At 37.8% G+C, this 25,843-nt stretch overlaps 1 protein-coding gene across 5 annotated transcripts in view; it reads right to left on the reverse strand.

Annotated features, from left to right (window-relative positions):
- Positions 1-25,843, reverse strand: part of UBE3D (ubiquitin protein ligase E3D) — an 84,447-nt gene that overhangs the window by 41,420 nt on the left and 17,184 nt on the right. For 2 of the 5 annotated variants that reach the window (XM_049818308.1, XM_049818312.1), the window contains 4 exons: positions 25,765-25,834; positions 24,803-24,911; positions 19,474-19,643; positions 13,235-15,223 (listed from right to left, as the gene is read on the reverse strand). In XM_049818308.1, coding sequence (XP_049674265.1) covers positions 15,049-15,223; positions 19,474-19,643; positions 24,803-24,911; positions 25,765-25,834 — 524 coding nt within the window. In that variant the 3' untranslated portion in view covers positions 13,235-15,048. Of the gene's footprint in view, positions 1-13,234; positions 15,224-17,902; positions 18,353-19,473; positions 19,644-24,802; positions 24,912-25,764; positions 25,835-25,843 lie in introns of those variants that run through there. The other 3 variants (XM_049818309.1, XM_049818310.1, XM_049818313.1) reach the window with 3 other exon arrangements.

A 25,843-nucleotide genomic window follows, 5' to 3' on the forward strand; every position in this document is an offset into this window, starting at 1 on the left:
TATAGTAAATATATTATAAATTAATTATACACAAATTAATCATATTATTATATAATTATGGACATTTCTATAAATTAATATAAATAGATATAATAGTTGTATATACAAACACACAAACTTTATTAACAGTCTTTTGCCTTTTTTCTAAGTAATGCAGATTTTGAATGGAAAAACTATGCACTTCTGGAGTCTGGTCAAAAAGAAGTTATCTAGAAATCCACCACAAAAACAATTCAGCAGGTTTAAAATACCTTATCCTACAAAATGTAAGTCCTTCTTGAACTTTCAGTGTGTCACCATTTGAAAAGGACAAGTTATTTAAAACTAATAAGAAAGGCTTATAATGAAAATTCAAATTTAACCTCACCAGAGTACCGTCTGCCCACTGCCATAATATTTTTCAGAAGGGCTGACATAAGAAGTATGAAATGTTCTTGTAATATTTCAAAAGGCCTTTTTAGTAAAATTATGCTATTTGCTCCAATGAATGCTTTTGTGATTTAAAATAGGTGTTCCACATGCAGTTTTCTAATTTCTAACTCCAATATGTAGCATAGATTAAATAACTCATGCTAAAAGGTACATTAAAAGACGGTGGATTAAATGATTTTGTTTGCATTAGACAAGTGCATATGAATCTCAACTACATTCTTTTTATTTACGTTTTTAAATTATTTTGCTACTTCTCAATATGCTTTGATTATTTTAAACTCTTTAAGGGAAGTCAGAGAGAGAAGTAAAAGCTGCCTATCTCAACCTGTAAAGTACAGGCCGAATTCTCTTCCTTTTGTTTCACATCAACCAACATTTTTATTACACTTAACTGTCCTACATTAACTTAAATGTAACTCCAGTGGTTTTGGTACAGTTATTAAAAAAAGCTATTAGCACAAAAAAAGCCTGTGTATAGCCCACAGAATTCAATTCTTTTTTTTTCAAACTGGTAAAGGGCAAAAACAGAAAACCAAACAACTGTGTGCGTATATTGCACCAAGACAGACAAAATTGTTTACAAGTAGATTATTCCTCTGAAGCACAGAAAGCTATGTTGACATAATGCAACTTTTTGCATGGAAATAAATCTTGAGATTTTAATTCCGTCCAGGAGTATCTTTGCCTTGGAGCATGTAATTTCAAAGTAATGCTCAACATACTTCTCCAGACTAAAGATTTTTGGGTGTTCACCAACTGCTTTTCTACACTGCCTTCCCTCTTCCAGCTGGCTGCTATGCAATTTCAAAAGCATTGATTTTAAGTTGCAAACCTATCACGCATAAAATATTTTCATTCCACTGCAAAACAGCACCAACTGTACAGTCTCTGCAGAAGACAAAACAGAATTTCAGCTGCAAGAATCACTGAAATAAAGCTTAAACATCAGAGGGAAGGATTACCAGGTGTTCCTCTATTCTGCAACCTTTAAGTTGAAGACTCATAATATCCAAAATGAACGTATGAAAAGCTAAATCAAGTGACAATGTCTAAAGCAGACTTAGCATTCAATGGGACACACAGATCTGTGGGACCATGAAGACTTGCAAATGTACTAAACTTAAAATTCATGACAGTACTCAAACCATGCACAGATGGTCAGTGAGTATAACTAAGACATTATCATCTTTATTTAGCTTCAGCACCAGGTAAGCAAAAATAGGCTGATCATAGAATGAAGAGGAAAAGGAATGTTAATTTTGTGGGAACTGACCTTGGATATTGAATCACAAGCCTGCCAGGTACTTCCCAGGATATGTCCTACCAGCAAAACCACAGTGCACAGAGGTACAGCAGCAGTAGCTATATCCACAGAGCCAACCCATAACAGTAACTGCCTATGGGAAGATAAATTCTTTCTTCACTCATCTGCAAGATCAAGAGTTTGTGGCAAAAGCTGAAGCTGTAAAAGCAGAAAACTGCAGCAGATTTCCTTCAGTTACAATGAAGTTCTGCTTTAGAGCATCTCACTGAGGAATACAAGCTCATGGAGAAAACAGCTCCTGCTGGGCTTGTGATGCTCAAACATATATAGACATAATAGGAAGAAAACATGGCAGGCAGAACTCAACATATTCACAATGTATTTCCTTGAAACTACTTTTTAAAATTCCCTACGTCATTTTTGCCTAGTTGGGTGCAAGAGCAGAACTCATGTATTAATTTAGAAGTTCTACAAAACCAAGAAAAGCACAGGAGCTTAGCTCTTGCTGGGCATTGCCTAAAGTCTGCTGCGACTGCTCTTGAACGCCCACACTATGCAGAATTGCTGGCGCAGCTCCAAAGTACAATGTAATTGCAGACTTCTCAGCAGCAAAGCAACGTGGTCCCACTAAAAGAAGCAGCAAATTACTCTCGTAAAAACTGCATGGCCAATGCTTTAGAATGTGCTTCTTCACTTTAATGGTTGTGTTAAGGCTTTAAACTGCAGTTTTTGAACATCTTACTGCATCCCAGGTGGAAAGAAGTCAAACAATTTGTCTGAAAACAATAAAGATCAGATTACTGTAGCCAGATCACTGCTGATAATTCACCATAGTGGAGCATGGCACTGCTGATGGTCATCACCATCCAGACTAGCAACAGCTCTGCTATGACTCTAGACTGCAGTTTTCTTGGATATGCCTACAGCTCAGAATGCAGGGATAGCTTTGCCTCCTCCTTAAAGTACTTTTCTTCACCTTTAGCACCTCTTGATTCCTTCCTGGATACATCTTACTTTAAATTAGAACAGATGGCTCATAATTTCCTTAATGTATGGCAATAACTGTAGACTGCTGTGCTCGGGATGGATGCAGAGGATACAGAGCAGCGTGCTATTGACCTATTGCTAAAAGCCTGACTGGTGCCATCTTACTTACAGGGAATATCAAATGTGAGCAGCAGCAGCGCTGACCTAAAAAGTCTCCCTTCCCAGCATGTATCAACCAAGCACTCAAATTCTGAGGTTACATCTTTTTCTTTTTTTTTTTTTTTGACCCTTCCAACACTTCAGGTATGTAGAAAAATAAGGGCCACTGCCCTGGCAAATGGGAGTAAGCCTCCTCTAATAACTCGCATTTCCTGAAGGGTAGAAGTACACAGCAGGGCTGTAGAAGAACAAAGTACTATGTAAAAGCTCCTTCACGGCAACTGCTGACATCAATATGGTTACCCTACAGTAATGCAACGTAATTCCAGATAGCTCATCCTTGAAAGATTCACATAATTTTAAGGAAGCATTTCCATCTGCTAATGGGACTAGTGATGTCTTGTGGACTGGTGGCCTTCCTCAGCAGACTCTTTTTGTAACTGTTGTTTTAAACCTATAGTTGTTTCTTATCAGGGGCACTAACAAGGATGCTGTCCTCTATACAGCCAACTGTTTTACAGAAATTGTGGGAAAGGCATCGTTCAGACCCATGATCTCCAAAATTGTCCAATGTGATTAAAAGCCAGGGGCAGGAGAAGGAGGGTGGGGGTAACTGGCAAGGCAGACAGAAAGTACTGTCACACACACTTAATTTCACCAGAAAAATAAAACATATTTGCCTCAGTGTATTTTTTCCAGAAGCCAACCTCAAGAACTTACAGAATCTTATCAAAGGACAACTCTCCTGGTTACCTCTATCCACCCTCATCCTCTAGTGATGCACTGTAAATGCAGGAGGCCTCCTCCTACTTGTGTGCACAGCAGCCAGCATCTCCTGTCTGCAGCCAACCTTCCCACCTGGAGGCTGAGACAACAGGCTGTCTCTCAGCCCCTCCAGGCATCGTGACACTAGGCAGAAGCCCCAAAGAAAACACAAAAAGTCTCTGCTCTCTCCTGGGCTACGCTTCCACCAAACTCTCATACAGGAATGATTTTCAGACTCCTTCCTCCCTCCTTTTCCTCCCACAGGTTGGAAACTCCGATCAAAATATAGGAGGAAGACTCAGGACGAAGACATATTTACCAATATTGGCATGTCTTGAGTCTTGAACGCCCAGATGCTATCAATAGCACTACTCTCCTGAAATGCCTTTACAACTCTTCATGAAACTATAACCTTAATTTAAAAAACATCAAAATGAGATGTTATATTGCAGAACATGAAACACATGGTGTCAAGTATCCTATCACAAATAGAAAGGCCCTTTACCTCAACAGAAAGTTTCCCTATGTACAAATGCTATGTTCAGTACCTGAGAATTATTTTTCAGCATGGAAAATGTGAAAGGTTGATAAACAGGCAATCACAAAGCACAAATCCATCATTCAAAACAAGATCAAATACAAGGTAGATCAAATACAAAAGTTAAATTTTTGAACTAGTTCAGTACGAAAAGTTCCAAAAACCTCATAAGCCATCTGCCCAGACTCGTTGTGGGTCAGATGCTTAAGAAACAGAAGACCCATCTCATTTGAAATGGCATTTAATTTACTTCAGTTCACCTAATCAATTCTCAGATGAGCAAATTCTTCAAAGAGCAAATGCATAAAAAAAATTTAAAGCTGAAGATAGTAAAGATAACTTAGCTTTCAAAGAGGAATAGAATTTCTCATAATGAAAATAGGGCGGTGAACCAAGCTGCATCACCTTAGTAAGGAATTTTATTAGTATAACTATTTCAAAAGAAACTACTATACAATGACCAAGATTTAAAGACAACAACTACACTTACCATTCTCAACCTCTTATAATAATTCTAAGCAACACAAATGCAAGTTCAAGAATTATTTTAAGTTATTTCAGCTCCTAGTTTCAACTGTAATTGACTTGTTTTCCAGTTTTAGCTGTTTGAAGTCCTCCTTTGCTCACCAAGACATTACTGAAGTCAGTCCAAAAACACCTGGTTTACTTGCCCAAAACAGCTACCAGACGGTTTCCAAATTGGTAAACCTGATTAATATACCTACAGAGTAGCAACAACTGTGTCATGTGCGCCCAGTGTCAATACCCATTATTGACAAAATCTCAAATGTCTCAGATGCTGTGAAAAAAACCCCAACAATTCAAGAGATGAAAGATAATGATTTGGGGCTTTGTCAGATTTAAAGATTATTTTACCAGTTTTGCATCCAAAACAGCAGAATTTTGTATCCAGACTAAATCATTCTGCCTTAAGCAACGTGAACATAATGACATTCCAAGACAATGTTCCCATTACTTATTGAAACAAAACCTAAATATTATCTGGGGCATGGGAGAGATTACATATTCCTGTTCTATCTACACAGTGTAAAAATACATGTACGTGCTGCTTAAAGGTCAGCACCTGTGGCTTAATCAATAATCTAGAACATCTATGTATCTGCATTCTTTCGTACAATATTCAATGTCACTGTTTGTAAAAATGGTAATTCCAGCCCCATCTACATTCAGGCTTGCATTTTTTTTTACAATGCTTTTTTGGGACTGTGCAGTCCACTTACCTGTAAACTGCCCTGTATGGACTGCCAGTCAATGTAAATTCTTTCAGAAGAACCTCACTGAACAGCTTTTCAGAGCTAGTTATCAGAAAGCTGTGATGAATGGGGAACTTTGCAAAGAAGAGGATGTATATTTTCCCAGTCACAGTTCCAAATGAGGTTTCTGGCACTGGCAAAATAAAATGCACCTTTACTAGAGTAACTTATACCATTAAGGCATTACAGCAAATGGGCAGTGTTACAGATTTTTCTTGTGGTGTGGGAATTTAAGTCTGAGGACAGAATACCCTAAACAATAGGATCTGGACGTACCTGCAGAAGTGGTGAAGTCAGTTTCATGAGGTTGCAACATCATTGTGTCTGATGCTTAAATTGTGCCTCTGAATAATCTACAGAATGGAAATCATTCATTAACTCTGAAATGCTGGCAGAGGAGCACTCTTACAGATTTGGTAAAAGGAAGTCAGAAGCAAAGCTTACTTCAAAACAGCAAACACTGAAAATGAAAATGGCAGAAACTTACCCAAAGAAAGACTGAATGAAATAGTGTAGGTATTTATCAATATATAATTCTCACAAAAGGAGGAATGGATAATTTCTTGAGACACAAAGAATGCATTTAAGTTTCTGGATACACAGATTGCTCACATTCACAAAAGGAGTGAAAATGTCTAAAGCAACTCTGTTGCTTTGAAAGTACGTGACTTAAAACTTTCTACCAATCACACTATGCCCTCTTGTAAAATATTTTTTCTAAAAATATTAGGTTCAATTTTTATAATTTAATTAAATGGTCTAATTTTACATCACATTTTTCATTTCCAAGGCCTTAGAAACACTTTCATTTCCTAATTACTGAAAGAAAACAAGAGGGAGTTGAACATAAAGTATCTTATGAAATACATTCCATTTAATTCTCCTAGAGCTTCCTAGGAGAAGGCAGTAAGGGGATGCTAAACTGAGGTCCCAACAGAGGTATACATGAGTAAAATTACCTCACAGAGAAAGAATAGAGATTTGGGTGCTGAAGAATGAGGTTGAGAAATCAGATTAATTGTACAGGAGAATTAATCCCCCTGCTAGGGAATGAGACAGATCTTTTTCATCTTCTGTTTTTTTCTGAAGTGTCGCAAGCAGTTCCCTTCTAACAATGACAAAAGTTTTCCACTGTTGGTTCCTAGTATAGTGAAATGGCCTTAAAATTCAAGAGGTGCTGTCACTCCATTTTTCTTTTTATATTAGTGGTTAATAGTAACTTTGGCTTTGCGGTAAAGGGATACAGAGGAAAGATCCTTCATACTTCTCTCCATGATTTCAGCGCTATGTTTATCAAATTCTCTTCATTTTTAAAGTGCACTGGACTGTCTGAAGAGCAGCTCTGCTCTGCAGGCTAAACATAGAAAAGTTTTTGTCTTTAATAAGGGCTTAGATAAATAATCTCAAATCCCAGTGGGCCTTGTTAAAGCAACATCATAAATTTTTTACACATCCTTATGAGTCTGGAAAAAAAAGTTGTCTACATATCAGTCTGAGCTCATGCTGACTAATATGGCCTTAGGGAAAGGACTGCTGAAATTCATGCGTCTAGCCATTAGAAATGGATTTATAGATGCAATTATGATAAATCAGCATAGGTTTATTAAGTAATGATTAATTTTTTAAAAAAATTAGTATCTACAGCTCAAAATAGAAGACATGCAGAACCAGTGCTTAAACACTGTAAAGCTGGTGTGACCTGTTGGTTCTGTGCACTGTGAGCACACCAGGAGGTATTCGCATCACTCAGTTTTAGGTACTCGGTGACCTGATTGATGAGCAGGGATGAGTTAGCTGATGAAGACACTAGTCCCAGCTGTTGACCCTGCCTGGACATCCAAACTGCTCATCACTCATTTCCTAAACTGCCACAGTTCACAGTGCAGTGTCTTTAAGCAATCCAAAATTGGCAACGATTTACCTTCAACCATATGCTCTAAACGCCAGCAGTTAAGGACTTGACTGTCAAGTGGCCCAGACGTCTGTGCTGCCAAAGCAGGGTGAACAGTTGGTACAGTCACCTCAGCTAAGACTGTAACTGAAAAGCAGGGTTGGCTTAAGTGAGACAATCTAAGTTCCTCAGCTAGGCAGTGCAGGGAGAGCAGCAGAGAGGTGGTGTGCCCCATCGGCAGGCAAACCCAGTAACCAGTGTGGTATCCCCTGGCCTTGTTAGTAGTGGTCACACCACAGTCCCCAGTAAAGGCTCTAACCACAAACCATGGCATTAGGCACTATGTAGAAAAAATGGCCCATAGCCACAGAGCTCATGGCTGATCTATCGCTTATTAAGGCAGAGCTGCCTGTTTAAACCTCTAGGCAAATGATGTGTACTGTACTCATGTTAGATGCCAGTATCTTCCCAGCAGTTCTCTCCGACTGCCTACATCCCACCGCTGTCAGATCAACCAGCAGCCTCAACACTGGCACCTAGTACCAGAGGGATGGGGTCTTTCACACCCTGTCCTAACAGTACTGAAATAGGTGTGCATTCGGGGACCTAGATTAGCAACAAATAGTAACACTTATTTCCTCAGCGTAATTAACCAGGCAAGTGGTGAAGAAAAATTAAAAAAATAAAAATAAATCGAAGTTGAATGAACCGCTGGTCTGTATGATCAGTGATGCCACAGAGCTGCTCTTGCCCTGTACCTAAAGCCGTGGGTTCCCTGGCCACAGCATAAAGCACTTCCCTGGATGTTCCCATGCAGGTTATTTCTACCAGCTGTGCCACATGAAGATTTGCATATGCTCCATAAACCTTAATTCCCTTTTTAAGACCTATTATACCAAGCAGGAGGCCATTTCAGAAGTTGAAATGGATTTTCAGAACAATATAAAGATGAAAATGCTTTCTGGCCTCTAATTTTTAAACCTTTGGGTAAAACTAAATCACTTCCACAGTGCTGTTCATATTCCATATAGAAGTATTCACAAATACCAGGCACTCCAGAACATTATGCCTGAATCCGAAGGGAGAAGTTATCCTGCTGTACAAATAAAAGCTGTAATCACTGTTCACAAAAAGCTCTCAGCTAGCTGCTTTAAAGTTTTGAGGTTTTTTTCTGATGTACTGACTTCAGAAGAGAAGGAAATTCAGTATTTCATGATGTAATTACATGAACCTGCAGCAAAGTAAGGAACACCACAAATCACAGAATTGGTTGATCCTGCGAATTTGCTGACAGCAAAATCTATTATCTCCACTCATTCACTCCAAACCATTGCCAAACAAAAGCCTAATTACTAAAGGTAGAACTTCACATATGCCGTATTTTCCCTTTCCCACTGAAACTGTAATTTTCCTGGAACAGTTTATTTTTATCATCATTTTCCTTCTTCACTGATACGATTGTGGCAAAATTTGTACAGATGCTTAGTCTGTGCAGGTATGACACAATACTGACATTAAAATATCAGATGTGGCTACAAGTCAAATTTAACAAGCCATTAAATCCTAAATAAATAAAACCAGCAGTCAAGAACACAGCTTCCATTCCTAAAAATAACCTTAAGGTTAATTCAAAAACATAAACTGGCATAACAACATTTTTTACATAGGTCGCAGACGCCCAAACTACCCGATTTTACTACATCCCAGAGTCCCCTTCGAAAGCTCACAGCAGACTAATTGCCAATCTGGAAAGATCAACTTTCCACTAGCCCCTTTTCCCTGTCCTCAGCCAGTATGTGTCCTCACATGTCTGGCAGGTTTCCTCTGTGCTTGGAAATACTCTTCCATAAATAACTCCTCCATCCTTCAGAAAACTGTCCTTAGTTTTAACACCTCCTCTCCTCAGAGCTAATTCCCACGTTTTCCCTTTCAACTATTCTGAAGCTTTTCCCTTCTGTTATGGCAGAGATTTAACAGTGTCTGTATGCTCCATGCTTATGTTGACGGAGCCCTCTGCAGCACTTACACAGCTGTCCAGAGTCCTGCTGTCCTGCTGCAGACACGAAGCAGAGCTGGAGGAATCACACTGGCCATCAGCTACCCTTCTGAGATAGTACTGGGGGGCTGCATTGCACACACACACACCTTGACACAGTCACATCAGTGAATGCAGATTATTTTGGCTCTTTAATTTAGTTTTATGAGCTTTCTTAAAATCTTATGGATCAAGAAACAGGGAAACCTAGCCTCAGCTTAGAAGCAGGAAGAACAGGACGGGGAGGTATACAGCCTGGCAGCTAAGTTTGGACATGAGCAAGAGCAGAAGAAGAAAAAAGGGAGGGAGAGGGGATTTAGATGGAAGATTAAACCTAGGTTTAGCCAAGTTAAGTCAATGCTGATGCAGGAGTTGATGTTACAGACAGACTAAAACGCAGCTTTGATGAAAGGAATTAAAGTAGGCATGGAAAGACTGAGTCACAGACACCAGCTCAGTGAGAAGAGAAGCCTGTTAGTAATGACCTCATTCAAAGAGGAGATGCAATAGCTGAAAGTAAGACAGCTGCAGATAAAGTACTATAAATCCTTTGCAAATAAAGTTAATTAGAATGGACTTCAGATGTAGGAGAACAAACCATAGGTAAAGAAATAATGCCACACTTAGTAATTACTAAATTGTTGCATAGCAGCCCAATCAAGGCCATGCTACCGGTGTGGCTCTCCATGGACATGCAAACTTGTCAATCTGAAGAGCTTCCAGAGAGCAAAAGAGATGGTGAAGGTGAACTTGAAAGTCTTTTGGCAGGTCATTGACAGAGTTGGAAACTGAACTAGAAGGCATCTCCCAGCCAAAAAGCTCATCTCCCTGCAGGAAGAGGCAGTGTGTCAAAGCATTTCTTTTTGCAATTTCATCATGCTTCATCTCAAAAGCAACTCTGTTTCTTGACAATAATATTCCTACTAGAAGGCTCTGCAGAAATCTCACTGCTCTGATATTAGAAAGCTTCCAACCTCCAGTCTAAACTTTTTCATAATCAACTACATCTGTATCTTCTCTCCAATTTCTGCTGAAGGCAACCAATGAACATTAAAGTTATCTGGTACAGTATCTACACTATGTTCTTGAAGCAATTTTCTGAGTTAGACTTGCATCAGACATAGTTGCAAATGCGAGAAACTCACCTGGACAATTGTGTTAAATTCAGTGGTCCTACATGTAAAGGAGAGCTGCAGAGGTGCTAAAAGTGTCTGCAAAATTGCTATGTTGGGGGGAAAAAAACAGCTTCTCAGTAACTGATTTCTTCTTGTGGTAGCCAGTGAGAGTTTCATCAGTTTCAGGAAAAAAAAATACAGTTTTCAATAAAATCTCTCAACTCAGACAAGAGTTTGTATTTCTTAATCATCATGACATGCTTGAAAAATTAGAGGCCTTAATAATATTAATGACTTGCAGCCATTTCTGTTTGAAACACAACAGCTGAACAGCAGTTTGCAGCAATAACACGCAAACAGTTGAAAACAGGAAGTAAAGCATATTGACAGGCAAATTTTTAAGGTATGACTACAACCAGTAAGGCTCACATTTGGTAGCTGTATTAGATTCAAAATGCACTATATTATTAAATATCTGATGGCTCTTCTTAGAGCCCCTTTAAGTCCCTTTTTCACATGATGATTCTTTGCATTACCAGCATTAATTCCAGCTGGTCAAAACTATGCTGGATTTCTGTGTCCCCCAGCACCAAAAAATATACCACAACTTCTGGAGAAAGTTTAAAATCTGGAAAAAAATTTAGTGTAAAAAATACTTAGAAATGCTTTAGCAGTGTTCTCTGTAGGCCATACAATTGTTTCCATCACAAAATATCAACTTTGGACAAAAATGAGGAAACACATTATATTGCTCAACCATATTGCTCCATAAGAGGCACAGGACAGTTGGGAAGCCAGTCAATAAGGAAAAATAAGTACATATGAAAGTGCAACTACCTCAACAACATTTCCATACTAAAATAAACCAGTTTTAGACAATTCAGAAAAATAATGTCTACAAGGGAAAGAAAAATTATGCTTAGTTTAAAACGCAACTTCTAACCAGTTCTGCTACTAATATTATGCAGCTGCCCATCAGTACCAGCTGAAAAGCCCCAGCTGCAGCACTGGAGACATGGCCATCCAGTTGTCACACATGCCTGCAGTCATTTCCCTGAAGAACCATTTTGAGCAAGACACTGTACAATTTTGCTTTCTCCAGGAAAGACAGCAAAATCACGGCCCACAGGAACACTCCAGTGATTTTTGTATTCCTGCCTCTATGGACTATGGAGAGCTCCGTAACATCAGAATCCAGTCAGTGTCACTGTGAAGTGAGGAAAAATGTGAAGGCTTAACAGGTATTATGGTAATGTGTACACTCTGGGAAGAACATGAACCAAATTTAATACTTTTTAAAACATACACAGAAAGAAAATGGGCATGGTCAATCCAACAGCTCACTTCTGAGTAGATCTAATAGTCCTGCCTTTGGCAATGATTTGACTGAAATTCTAAAACTCTGTAGCAATTTTATTCCCTGGAACAACACCTTCCACCTTTCCAGTCAGATCTTCTCCTCTTCTTCCTCAAACATTCATATCCACATAGGTATCACTTATTATGCCTATTAGTTATACAAATTATTTCATTTATAATTTAAGGCCAGTATTCAGAGGAGCCAGCATAAGAATTTCTTGTTCTGTTTTGATGCTACAGCATTCAAAATAAGCAACCAACAGTGATATCCTATTGTTGACACACACAAATGGAAATAACCTGCACAACTTCACAAATTAGCCTTCCTTGGTCTCAAGTCATACACTCCCAATTTGCTTTAGCCTTACTGATTTAAAAAGTATTGCAAGTAAAATTAGCAGCCCGAATAATTTTGTTAATCTAAGTATTGTTTACACAGCCTGCCATAGAGAAATACAATAGAAACAACAAATGCTAATTAATTTAAAACAGCCCAAGATCCCAGAATTCAGTAAATCAAGTGTTGCAGTTTAAGCAGTTCTTGTCAGCAATCTGTCCAACAGGCTTTTCTAAGTTTTATTTTTTCACTCTTGGCTCATTATAGGATTCCTGCCTGCTCAAATGGATCCTGTCATTTAAAGGCATTGTAGGAGTTCAGTACTTACAGTTCCCAAGTGAACCCAACAGTCTTCCTAGGTCTATGGGAAACAGACTGTAAGCATCTAAGTGGAAAGCTGCTATAGTTTGACATATGATTATGAAATTACCCTCAACAACTCATCACTATTGCATTTAAGCTATTTGACTTTTAAAAAAGCAGTGTTACAAGGAAAGCAAAATGAATATAATACAGATGTCTTATAGTTAAGACTTGAATACATGTGACATTGCTCTCCATCCAGCAAACTGGCCAGTAATCTAACTCCCAAATGTAATCAGCAAGAACACCGCATGCTGTAAGCTCAGTGTAAAGTTTAGGATCCCCATGTCCATTTTGCCAGTATGGATGCAGAACTGTTGTTCGCTAAACTCCCAATCCTAGATCTAGAGGCAACTTAGTGAAACTAGCAGATCAGTTTAGAAGAAGTTACGAGTACTACACAGCAGTAGTGAATTTCTGGAACAAGAGATTGGGGAGGCAGACAGCACCAGTAAGGTCAAAAAGTGTTTATTCAAACAGATGGTCAAAAGATGCATGTCAGTATAGGAAATAGGCAGGGCTGTACCCTCTAACATCCTTAATACAACTACAGAGCTGAGCAGTACAAGGAAGTGCTGAGGCTCGCATGCTACTCTAAGGAACACCTCTGGATATTGGAGGGAGGGCTAGATGGTTTTGGCCCAGCATGGCATTTCTTACCTTCTTATCATCCTATAAAAATGGAATTAATTACCTGGAAATGCAGTTGCTTCAGACTATACATTTTAAATTAGTTTCAGATAGTCTTGCTGCTTTTAATTCACATTTTTTCCCATCCAACTTGACATTTTTCTCATTGCCAGTCCTGAGATTCCCAAAAGAGCTGAGATACAGCAGTATGAACCAGAGAGACATGAGAACTACCAAAATTGTGCTTACCTGATTTACAGTGTTTTGCAAATAAATATGAAGAATAATATGGAAAAAATATACAAGCCTGAATTGTATTTTTTGTTCTACCATATTACAGAATCACAAATCCTGATTCAAAAGCATATTAAATGTGACAGAAAATCTTAATAGTATATTTATCCATTTTATCTGCTCAGTCAGCTCTTTTAAGGCAACCCACCCCACCTGTGGCATCAGTTCTCTTAACCTGGTACCATGAAAGAATTCAAGAAGGGAACAGAAAAAAACCAAAAACTATCTGAAACAAAACAGATCCTTCATGCTATTTACAAACACACCCACTGATTTAATCATTCCAGATATAGCACAACAAATTTATTATACTACAGAAATCACCTTGAAGAGCACAGAACAGTGAAACATTGGTCAGTCCTTGGTGAGTCAACTCTTGGCCTGTGTGCTCCCATGTGTTTTCTACAGGCAAGAGTTACTGAAACACTAGGAAAAGGCATTCTATTTCAGACATACAAAAATCAGTGAAATAGGACACAGTTTGGTGCTTTTATGAGAGGTGAATTACTCTAGTCATATACAGAATGAAAGCCATTCTTGGGACAAATAAACAACATTCTGGAATACATCTGTAACAGCTTCATAAACAGCTCACTACACATGGACTGTAATAAAAGCATTGGGACTCAAAAATGCCAGGTTTTCAGCCACAAACTCAATTTTCTAGCTTATTCTGTCCCTCTAAAGCTAATAAAATGAACAATTTCTGGAAGACATTTTTCAACTCTCAAATGATAAGCAGCAAGTTCTTACATAGGAGAAGGCTTCTGCAAAAGCTGTAAACCATTCAGAGAGACTAGCTGCATATGAGAAATAAAAAGCTATCAATGACTTTTTGACAAAGCTTTGCCTAGCACACTACTATAAAGGGAAAAGTGTAATTTTCCTCTAACTCTACCTTCACATACATTTTCTGAGATCAAGTTATGGTCGAACTGCCATGTAACCGTATTTTCAATTTTCTTCACACATTTTTACAACTCTCACTTCAGCAATATTTACCATTATCACTCCCAGCAGTCAAGGTTGTTTGCATAAGGTGTTGTTTGCCAAGAACCTGTTACTTGCAAGGAAGACCTCTTCTAGCTGTGCAGCAGATTTGTAGGTGGAGGAAAGGAGTCTTGCTGAGAGAAAAGTGGAGGGAACTGACATAATCACATATACATCATCCATAAATATCTAAGTAAGAATGGAGCAGAAAATGCATGAGGCATCCTTCTCTAATGGGAGTCAACTACACTCATAACATACTTTTTTCATAGGTCACAAGAAATGACAGCACATAACTTCAACTAATTTGTTGTAGAAGGATTGCTCCACAGGGTTCCACAAGGGCTGGAAGCCTAACTATAGACAGACCTACCCAGAACTCATGCTATCACATGTAAGACTCACCTAAGTGTTTCTACAGCTGTTTAACAGCCGAAGGAGTAAGATACAAATCAATACAACACTTAAAGGCTACCCTCAGGAAGATCAGAGGAACAGGGCTCTGCAAGGAGGAATGCCAACAGCTACACTATAAATAGCATGTCTGGATATACCTAACCATGTTTTAACTTCATGATGCCTTAAAAGCTACAGAACGTTCTTAAGCAATGCAGTCTAACATACAGAAAATACCCAGAGCACAAGTATTAATAATTCATTGCCAAAACAAAGGTATATATAGAGAGGCTCCATATGATGTGTTCCTAGTTTGGTCCTATTCCATATCTCTGTCGCTGTCCTGGAGACTGGAACAAGAGAGATGCTTCTTTCATTCACGGATGACATGAAGCTGGGAAGGGCCATCAGTACACCACATGTTGGAAATCAAAATGGCCACAGCCAACAGTGAAAAAGGTTGTGAACAAAATTAGGATGAAATTTGGCAAAGGACAACTACACAAAAACAGAGAGGAAGGCTGCTTAATAGACTGCAATCTACTGGAAAGGATCTGATGGTCAGCACAGATCAACAAATTGAACATGAATCAGCATGTTGTCGATAAAAAGGCAGATGCCACACAAGGGGTAATCGCTTTCTCAGGAACATTCAGCCTAACTCAGAACACAGTTTCGTTACAGCAGGCTTTGGGATCAGCCACCCCCAAACAGCTATCGCTCCAAATGGGTTAATTATCATTGCAGCTGGTTTCATTCAGCAGCCAGTAATGAACCATGAACATTTATCCTACTCCAATGTTTGTTTCTTTTGCACTGTTAACACTTAGAGTAATACTGAATGTAAGGTACAGTGACAGATATGCCAGTGATTTACCGGAGGAAAGAGAGTTCTGTTGCTCACTGAAGCTCGGTGTTGTTCACAGGACATAATTCCTAGTTTAAGGGGAAAAAAACACTTCCATATCTTAGGAAGAGAAATAAGTATTATGTTAATTATGAAGAATTGCAAAACTGCGCTCTGAATAAGGAAGGAATAAAATGAGTTTTGGAGTGAGACCGTAAATTCCTCCTGATATCCTAGAAGTCTTGAAAAGAAGGATCACGTATAAAAGCTACTATGCTCCCCCCAAGAGACATATTCAAGTGCATCCCAAGGAATCTGGACCTAAGGGTTACTTCAAAAAGGGGGTGCCTGAATGTGAATTATTAGGCAATCCCAGCTAGGCTCTCTCTAGCAGAGGCAGCTTGCCAGGGGAGAATTTCATAAAGCCCGAGACCTCAACTGCTACCATGGAACCATGTATTTATCTCCGAGTAAGTAGATTTATGCTTGTGTAAGTAGACTAAGTACAGATTTTCTTTCATTTTTCACCCAGTTTTAACAAAGTGTGATTATGTTATTATATTTAGAAAATACAAATAAATGCTTTTATTTCTAGCTTACGTTAATCTATCTTAACCTATGGCCCGGCTACCCAGTACAGACTCTGCAGTGCCCACAGGTAAGAAAGGTGCTTCCCCTCCCATCGCACGGGTCAGATTCTGGCACTGCAGAAATTGGACAGGACCCAAGAGTACCCAGTGACTCGGAACAACTGAGGAGGCTCTCTGACGTGCAACAGGATATTAGAGTACATGCTTATCCCTTGCAACCGTTGGGGTCCAGGTCACAAACAGACCTCCTGCTGACTGCTTCCTACACAGGAGTTATCCTTGCTTACTCCCCACTCACAGGGAGCAGACCATGGGCTCTAAAACCTCTGCATTATTTCAAAGGCAGGTGTGTGTGCAGAAACAAGCAAGGTAAGTATTATAATTATTATCAGAATGTGGGTATCTAAAACATTTGGAACTTGCACTATTCAAGAAATCGGACACTGTTCAGAATTCTTGAAATAATATTTGAGATCTAAATGCAAACACATTGCATCAAATAAGTTGTACTTGCTTTGATATATTTGCTTCTGCTGTGTTTACATTCCTGTTCAATACAAAAAACCTTCAGTCTTATTGCACAGGTCCAGGCAGTACTTCAAGCCAGCTGATAAATGAGTTAGTGGAAACAGATTGAAGTGCTAACATCCTTTTTACTGTTCTTTACTAGAAATATAAAAATGGGAAAACAATACTAAACCAATAGTTACTTTGGTTTCTGAACCTTAAAAAGAACCCTCTCTTCTTGCTCTTCTGTTGTTGCATTTGTCCAGGGACTGGACAGGGAAGATGTCAATTACTGTCAGAGGAGAATTAAAACCTCAGTTGTACCTTCCGCTCACTGCAAAATCCCAAAGATAAATAAAAAGTAATCTTCAGAAACAAGTGATTTGTAACAAGTCTATCTGGTGAAACTGAAAGAACTGAATATAATGTCACAGTAAAATTCTGCTGCTGAGAACTCCATTCAAGAAAAGCATTTGTGAATACTAGGTAAGTGACTAAGTAGATATAACTTTTATCTCAATAACATGTCAAAGTAACTGAACATGTCTTAAGGTAATTAGATCTCCTCAGTGATACAGAACTGAAACTTGAAAAGCAAAACTAAGTTACACTTCTGTAAGACTTAAGAGTGGTAAATGAAGCATCTTTAATTTTAGAGCAGGTAGTGATTCTTGCAATATCTCCCATTCTAAGAATAAGCAGTTTAAATGACAATACTTTAAGATGTATTCTGGATCACTAAACTTCTAGATCAGAGAGGCTCTCCAAAGCCAACTTCTGAAGCTACTAAATTAATAAAGGTAATTTTTTCTCTTACATGAATAACATTAATAATGTAGTATGACCTTTTCTCTAAATATTAGAATTTTGCATTCTTTCCCTATGTCAGAGTTTATTTCAGCTATTCAGTATTGGATCTGTTTGAAAAATAAAAAGGATACACTTTGCAACATTCAGGATAAACACTGTGATGAATCACACATTCTTGTAAGGTGTATATTTCTGCTACAAAAATATTTAAATTCATATGCACATGTTTGCTTGTCTGTGTGAGACAACATTTTTGTTGTACTTTTATGAGGTCTTAGGCTATAAATTAGTTATGTACTGACTGAGTCTGGACGGAATGTCTTCTAAATTTTAAATACATCCATACCTCTTTAATCTGTCATCTAGTTTCCAAAAGTTTAAAGGAAAAACAACAAAACCAAACCACTATTTAAGTGTGACCTATACAAAACCAATGTATTCTCTTCTATTACTGCAGAAATGAAGGGAGAAAATTGTGCTAAAATCATACTCCCTCACCTGCAAACATTGGAGCCGTTGCTTAATCAATATTCTCTTATTTTTGGTCTCCAACAGATAAAGGCTTTAATATGTTAGGCAGTGTATTTTTTTCATAATGTAGACTTCAAAGCTTGCCGAAATCAAATGTTTCCTTTATGAGGGCTCCAGCAGTCTTCAAAACATCCAAGAAACACATTTATATGGCATTGTACTCAATGACCTTCCTCGCCTCTTCTCTTTCCCCTTCTCTCAGTGCCCCGTTTCTTTTTGAAATAATGCCACTACCAGGCTGAAAGCAAGTTAGACATGGAGAGGCTAATTAGATAACTCAATGAACTTCTGAATTGTATCTAGAAAGGACTTTCCTTTTGAGGATATGCTATATGCTGAGAGTATGCTATATTGATACAGCATTATTCATATTATTCTGCTAGGCTACATACACAAGTATCTTTTAACAGGGACACTGTTAGATGAATTGTCTGTCTATACAGAGATGATCATTACACTAATTTATTGTGACCCACCAGACAACACCTGTAGTACTAAAGATAACTTGGCTTAAACAGACAAATTCCAGTCCTGTGAACAGCTCTTTGTCTCGCAAAACAAAGCATACTTTCAAGGCAAAAAAAGGTAAAGACCGATGCTGTAACAGGCAGGTATCATTTGCTAAACCAGTAACTACCCACCTCTACCCTCTTGGTTTCAGCTGTACCAAAGAGGTCCAAATTCTTTACTGTGGGAGTGCAGAGAGGGTTACTCCCATAAATAACTTGACAGATGAGATCAGATTTTCACACAAAACACAGAAATTGAAGGCAAAGAGGGAGACCTGGCTAAACTTATGCATCATTCAGGAATCAGCCCGTGCTCCTTATCTCCCTCAATTTTTCCTCCTCCCCGAATTAGATCACTTGGAGCTATGGCTGCAGAGCAGCATGTTCTGAGACCGTATGGACAGAACTCACTGGCCCTCCATCAGATTCCTGGGACCACCATACTTCCAGGTTCTGCCAACAGATCTGGAAAAATGACCAGGCTCTAAAAGTGCAGTGACTTAACACAGGGAAAAAATGCATAAACGTAAAAATACATTACTCTATTTGTATCATATACCCAAGTTATCTACATGTGCCCCTAGAAACAACATAACTCTTTGGTCTACATTTTAATATTATGGTGCAAAAATTTAACAACCAGATTCTCTCCGGCTGTAACAGAAACCAAATACTATTCTTCTGGCATTTTGCTTAAAAAAATAATAAAAAATTTTAATTGTATGCAGTTTCAAAGAGATACATCTCAGAGATTAATAGACTGTCCAAAGAACCTCAAAGAAATATTGCTGCCCTGAAATGCAAAACATGTCAAAGATCAGAACCTGAGATCAGAAAAGGCTATACTTACGCCTTATTCCTGCTTTTAATGCATGGCTGGTAAAGGACTTTGACAGCATTCCAGGTCCCCACTGGTCCAGAGCTAGGCATGAAAGTATCTCCAAACAGTGTAAAAACACTGTGGGAGGAGGAACTTCCTAAAGACTCCACCAGCAATGTGTCAGAATTTAAAAGCCATATCTATAAATGAAGAAATAATTTATTTTACTGTAGATTACATCAGTTTCAATTTGTTCCTTTACTCTGATCCTAAATCAGCTGATACTAAAGCCACATTCTTACAAAGTTTCTAACAAAGTGTTAACAGACAGAAATTGACATTTTATTATTCAGCACAGTTTGCACAGCCTCTAGTGGAGAAAAATGGGTTAATGCAATAAACCAATGCCTGATTTATCACAGTCACTCTTAAGATGATTATTTCTGTGAAGCTGCCTCTTTTTGTGGCTGCAGCACATTCCCTTTGATAGTAACAAAAGAAACAGTCCCAAGTCATCTGTTTCAGTACCAAACGTATTATTTCTCTAATTTCATAGTTTTTTAGGAATTAGTTGAGCATATGGTGTTGAACAACTGAGGGCTAAAAGACAGGGAACTAAAAGACTGCCCATGGGAAGTGCCAAAAATTAAGGATTTTTAGAAACAGTGTGATAGTTATGACTGGATGGAACTAAGATGTGAAAGGAAAAAGACAATAGTTAATGTGGTCTAAAAGGAAGGCTGGCATTTACAAACAGCTGTAACAGAACCTTACTTGGAAAATAAATCTTTATCGAATTTGATAATGGGACTGGCGTTCTTCAGAACTACTTGCTCACAGCAATTCATGGGATATTTACCAGGGAGAGTTTTAAGAAATCTGAAATTTTTTAATTACATTATGGATCTTATTTAATCTCCGTGTGATTGTGCATCAGTGTTCCAACTTGGATTCAGGGCTTTCCAGCTAAGCACTGTACAAAAAAGCCAGGCTTTGCCTTTATTCAGAGCCTGCAACAGTGAAGTGATCTGAGTTACCAATGGAAATCAATTTTTACAAGACCTGAGCCTGTATGAAATGTTGATATATGAAATATTTATCATAGAAAAACAGGATTTATGTAGTGCTGCTCACTAGAGAGTAATCTTCTGCTTCTCATGACCTAATCAGCTTCAAGTAAAACAAGTTACATGATATTAGGTAGCAGACATATGATATCCCCTGTGGAGGGAGAAAGCCACCGTTAACAGGACACATAGTATATGCCATAATTGAATATGACAGTCACAATTTATCAGAGCCCAAGGCTCAGAACATTACAACAGAAGCTTCATAAAGCAAGAATGAGATATATTGATAAAGATGTCTTGGGAGGGGATGGGAGGAGGAGAATCACTTTAGCATATGCACATAAATGATGACAAGCAACAGCACTTGGCTTAGCAAGTGGCTGTTCATCAGTTTTGCTCTGGTAACTCACGGTACACATTCATAGCCTAAACTGCAAAATATACTTCATTAGCTAGGACCATTACACACAGAGCTTTAAGCCAAGTGTGGAAGAGGTGTTGGAGAAAATGGGGGAAAAAGAAAAGTGTCCTATACACACAGGCCACTGCCAACACGCCTAGCCTTAACTAAACCGAGTTCCTTCCTTTTGAAATTATTAACACTTCCCTGTGAAGGAGCCTCCTGTGATGCTTTTCAGAAGGGGAATATCCTTCAAACTAGTCTAGGGAATGGTGCAGCAATAGCTGTCTGCTCCTTTCAGAATCCTTCTGCAAGTTGCTTTAGAGAAAGCAACCAAACCATTTCATTTACAACACGGTCCATCTGAAAAGTACTTCCTTCTACCACCATTGTTGATATGTGGCATCTGACAATAAAGTTCTACCACTTGTTCAGAGCATGTCTTTGTCTCAACAGCAGTGCAACAGATCTGTATTAATAAATTAGCACACAATACAGAAAAAGCAAATGAATCTTTGTGGGTGGAAGGACATTTGCCCATGAGAAAATCAACTTCTGAACTACATTTGCTTCTTTAGGCAGTAAGTTCCTTCTTTTCCTCATGCATGAATTATTTTTTGATCTTGCTTTTGGTCTTAATGAATACTCACTCACCAAGACTTGGTGTATTGACTCAAAGCAGTTTATACATGCTATTTCCAGCTAACATAGCTTCAAATTTTGATCTGTGCTTTCAACTATGTTACTCACAATGTACAATCTTTCCTTCCTCTCTACCGCTTTGTACTGCAAAGGCTGCACAACCAAATCCCTTTCATATTAACTCCAGTAAGAAAAGAACCTTTACAGAAAGATAAGTATATGAAGTTTAGAATCCATTCACAGTGCAGATTGACGACCTTTTCTGGAATGACAGCATGAGGAGAAAGTGTTTTTTTGTTGGTGGTTTTTTTGTTTTGTTTTGTTTCATTTTGTTTTTTTAAATCTCCTTGTCAATAGGCTTCAAAGGTTTTCTTAGGAGAAAAACTGCAACAAATCTCGGTTAAACTTCATGGGACTTGATCCAAACAGGTGAAATACTACGATTTACATTCTGTGATCTGTTTCCTAAAATCTCAACCTGTGTCTTCAGCATCAATTTGTGGACAATTAGGCATCAATTCAAATTGAACATGGCTAAAAAAAGCTGTTGTTCTTCCTTGCCAGTTCATTCTTGGTTACCGCAGACATTACCATTACTTTTGTCATCACATAGGTCAGTAATGCAAACATCTTTCATTACAGCTTCTTTGTCCTCACATTCAGACTGTTCAGATAAAGATGTGGTTTCCTCACACTTCACAAAGAATAAAGCTCTCTAAGAGAGCTGGGTAGTTAAGTCTCAACAAGGTACTCGTTGAGTGATCCCACATCTTGATCACTGCAACGTTCCCCTCTCCAATCTTGACAAATGCAAACTTGTTCTGCTCATGGCCTCCAAGACATGGTCCAAGAATCAGTATGTGATTGACAGGTCTCTCCCATTTTGTTACATATTATTTTCTTGGGATATTTTCTCACTCCCTCTCCACTCACTCCTGAAACACAAGCTGCATACTTTCAAAGCAATTTACAGCTAATCCCACTCCAAAAAGCCAATCCCACTCGTTCAGTACTGAAAGACTAGAGTTAGTGTTCAAACACTCCAAACTCTGCCACACACCCTTTGATTATCACAGCTTTATCTTTTAGGGTTTTATCAGGTTGATTCCATCCATGGGATGAATTCCCTCTATCTATCCACAAAACTACTTATTCACCTCTTTCAAACCTATCCTTTTTATAGTACACAAAAAAATGACATCTATTAAGATGCTGCTATGCTGACCAATGATGTACCATTTTGCTTGTGTTCTCCTGTCTCACTATCCATTTGCTGTCCTCATCTTATTCTTAGCTTATAAATCATGCAACTTCAAGGTAGAGAACCCTTCAACAGTGGAGCAAAAAAGAGAGGCAAGTGATTCATCTTTTAGAGAATGTGAAGAGGGCAGAGATACAGTTAGGACAAATAAGGAAATCTGTATATGTCTTTTTTTTTTTCCTGAGACAAACAGACTTTTATTTATTGTTATCCTTTAAAAAACCCAAACATAAGTAGTATATAGCTTTCAGGCACCAACTTAAACAAGAGAACCAGGATATTATGATATCCACAAATAACGTAACTGGTAATGTTAAGTGATACATGCAGAGAAGATAAGGAAAATGAGTATACGTGGTATTTGTGGTTTAAAAAAAAAATTAAAAAGACTTGTGCGAGACCTTAATTATCGCATACATAGCCTAAGCTGTGTGCATTCACGTACGTAAGCACAAATACTGTGAATGAGAATCTTTGGCTCATTGTCAAAACAAACAAGTGGGACAGCTGGTCCATGATGCATCAGTTATGAGACCACTTGTCTAACTTGGCTGTGTACTCACAGCCTCAAGCACCTACATTTTTTACTGTTTAGCTGTTTGCAATCATTAATATAAACAGTGCTTACATTACACTTGTGTCCACAATGCCTCTGAGTCCTAAGACTTAACCCATGACTCCAGAACACCTGCTGGTGTCTATACAGTACCTAGAACCTCACCCTGGACATGAGTAGAGGCTTTCTGATGTTAAACACACACACACAAAAATACTAATAACTCACTAATAAAAAGGAAGGGATGCCAGTACCTATGCTAATTCAGCCTGCTCCTCTAATTGATACATTGGCAAAAATGCAACTCAGCGCTAAGAGTAATGGCAATCTGCTAAATGAGGTGATTCTTCTGTTAGAAAATAACCAGTTCGTTCTATATAAGCTACTAGACTTAAGCATCAGAATATTAGGTAACTTGGAAACACATAAGCTACAAGGAAAAAAATCACAACAATTTTTAATGACTCAATTAGATTATACATAGTGACAATTATGGGTCTGCTCATGAGACCTTATTTTATGATCACAAAAGTATTTCTCAGTGGTTGCATAAATGTTACCTTGGCATTAAAATTTATTTAAAAGCAACAGATATACACTTACCTTAGAATCTGGATGTCCGGAAATTACAGAACTTGGACAATGTATATATAAAACATTTAACTAGATTGCCTACATCAACAAACTGCATCTATAAGTTTATCCAGGGCAGGAATCTAAAATCATGTATTTATCTTTGTGTCTATGAATTACTCATACAAAACTGCAAAATTACAAATTCTGTGCCTATATTTAGTTCATGAATAAAAGAAAACATCCCTGGTTATACCAAGTGTCTAGTATTAAGATAATTCCAGATCCAAACTCCTATCCATCTAAAAAGTTTGGGGAATTTAGCTGTCACTACTTAAAAATCAAGCTTAACCAAGTTTAACAGCATTAGAACATTAAGTATAATAGGCAATTTTATTTTTGTTTGCACTTCACTTTGCAATGCAATGTACTGACTACATTAGTAGTCTCTGCTGACTTAAGACAGTATTTGTGAAAGATGCTATACAATTTTATGAACTTCTGGTGATTAAAGATAAGAAGCATTGGAGCAAGATGAGATATATTACAAAGTCAAAACTTAAGCTTTCCATATTTTCTGAATACAAAACAGTGTTATTTCTGTGCTACTTGTGGTGCATATGTAGTACTTACATTACTATATTAATAGAGAAAATTTCTATATGTACACCTACTTAGATTAAAAAAACGGGGAAATTTCTTACTTGAACAGAACTCTTCAGAACTACTTCAAGAATTTGGACTTGTTCATTTTCTTTAAACATACAATCACGAACAGCACAAATAATACATTTTAGGAGCTGGAATTCATAGGTTAAACTTTTTCAGCAAGATAAAGATTAAAAAAAACACCTTACCAGAATATAGATTTTTCCATTATCCCCTTTTACGGTGAATCTAAACATGGTTTTAGCAGAGGACAATTCCACAAGACACTGAGCAACCATGCTCTGTAGAAACTGAGACCTGTTGAAGAATTAACCACATTATGTTTTTGTAACAACTACATGGGCTAAGTCATTCGTATTGATGCAGTATATGAGTATCTCCATACTGTCAATTCCACTACACCTTACAATCACTTTTCATTGAGAGATGGGGCTTCTTTATCTTTCTCTCCCTCTCAGAGGACTTTGTATTTCTTGCAACAGGAATTTTTTAATAGATCAGCAGTCTAAATTGCTTCACATCCTTTATTTTGACCAACACCAAATGTCAAATGTTGAATAAAAGCTTTTCCCTATTATATTTTACACATATGAACACAAAGTTCAGAAAGATGCACATATTTCAAATACAATTCACAAAAAGAACTGTGACTAATGCATAGTACATGATACAAGATAGCTAGATCAAGTTCTGTTTCATCTTAGTCTTAACTTCGAACTGTATTACTTGAAAATTCAAAAATCTCACTTCCAAATAAACATTTCAAGCGTTACTTAATTTAACGTTACATAATGTAAACTTCCATTTCCATAATTAGTCACCAGACATCATGCAAACATAGTTCAAAATAACTAAGTATTGTATTTTGGCTTATCACCTGAACAGTGAGACACTGCAACAAATTATACACAATCTCTCTCCTGTGTCACACACAAACACACACAAAGACAAGCAAACAAAATTGTACGAGTGAATTCAGATTACATTAACTTTACAATGCTTAATTCTGTGATGATTACATAAAATTTGATAATGCTTTGTTATTATATGTAATTATTCAAGAAACTAAGATATTAGTGCATTTCTAGCATCCTTTCTAAAACGTAAACCTGAGCAAATTATCTGATTTTTTTTAATTTTTATTTGTTACCTTGGTATTGGGCTGAAACTTCCCTCAGATGGTCGAATAATCACTTCAGTGACATAATATTTAATGGTATCTAAAATGG

The sequence above is a fragment of the Accipiter gentilis genome, chromosome 15, assembly GCF_929443795.1.
Source record: "Accipiter gentilis chromosome 15, bAccGen1.1, whole genome shotgun sequence".
Lineage (NCBI taxonomy): Eukaryota > Metazoa > Chordata > Aves > Accipitriformes > Accipitridae > Astur > Astur gentilis.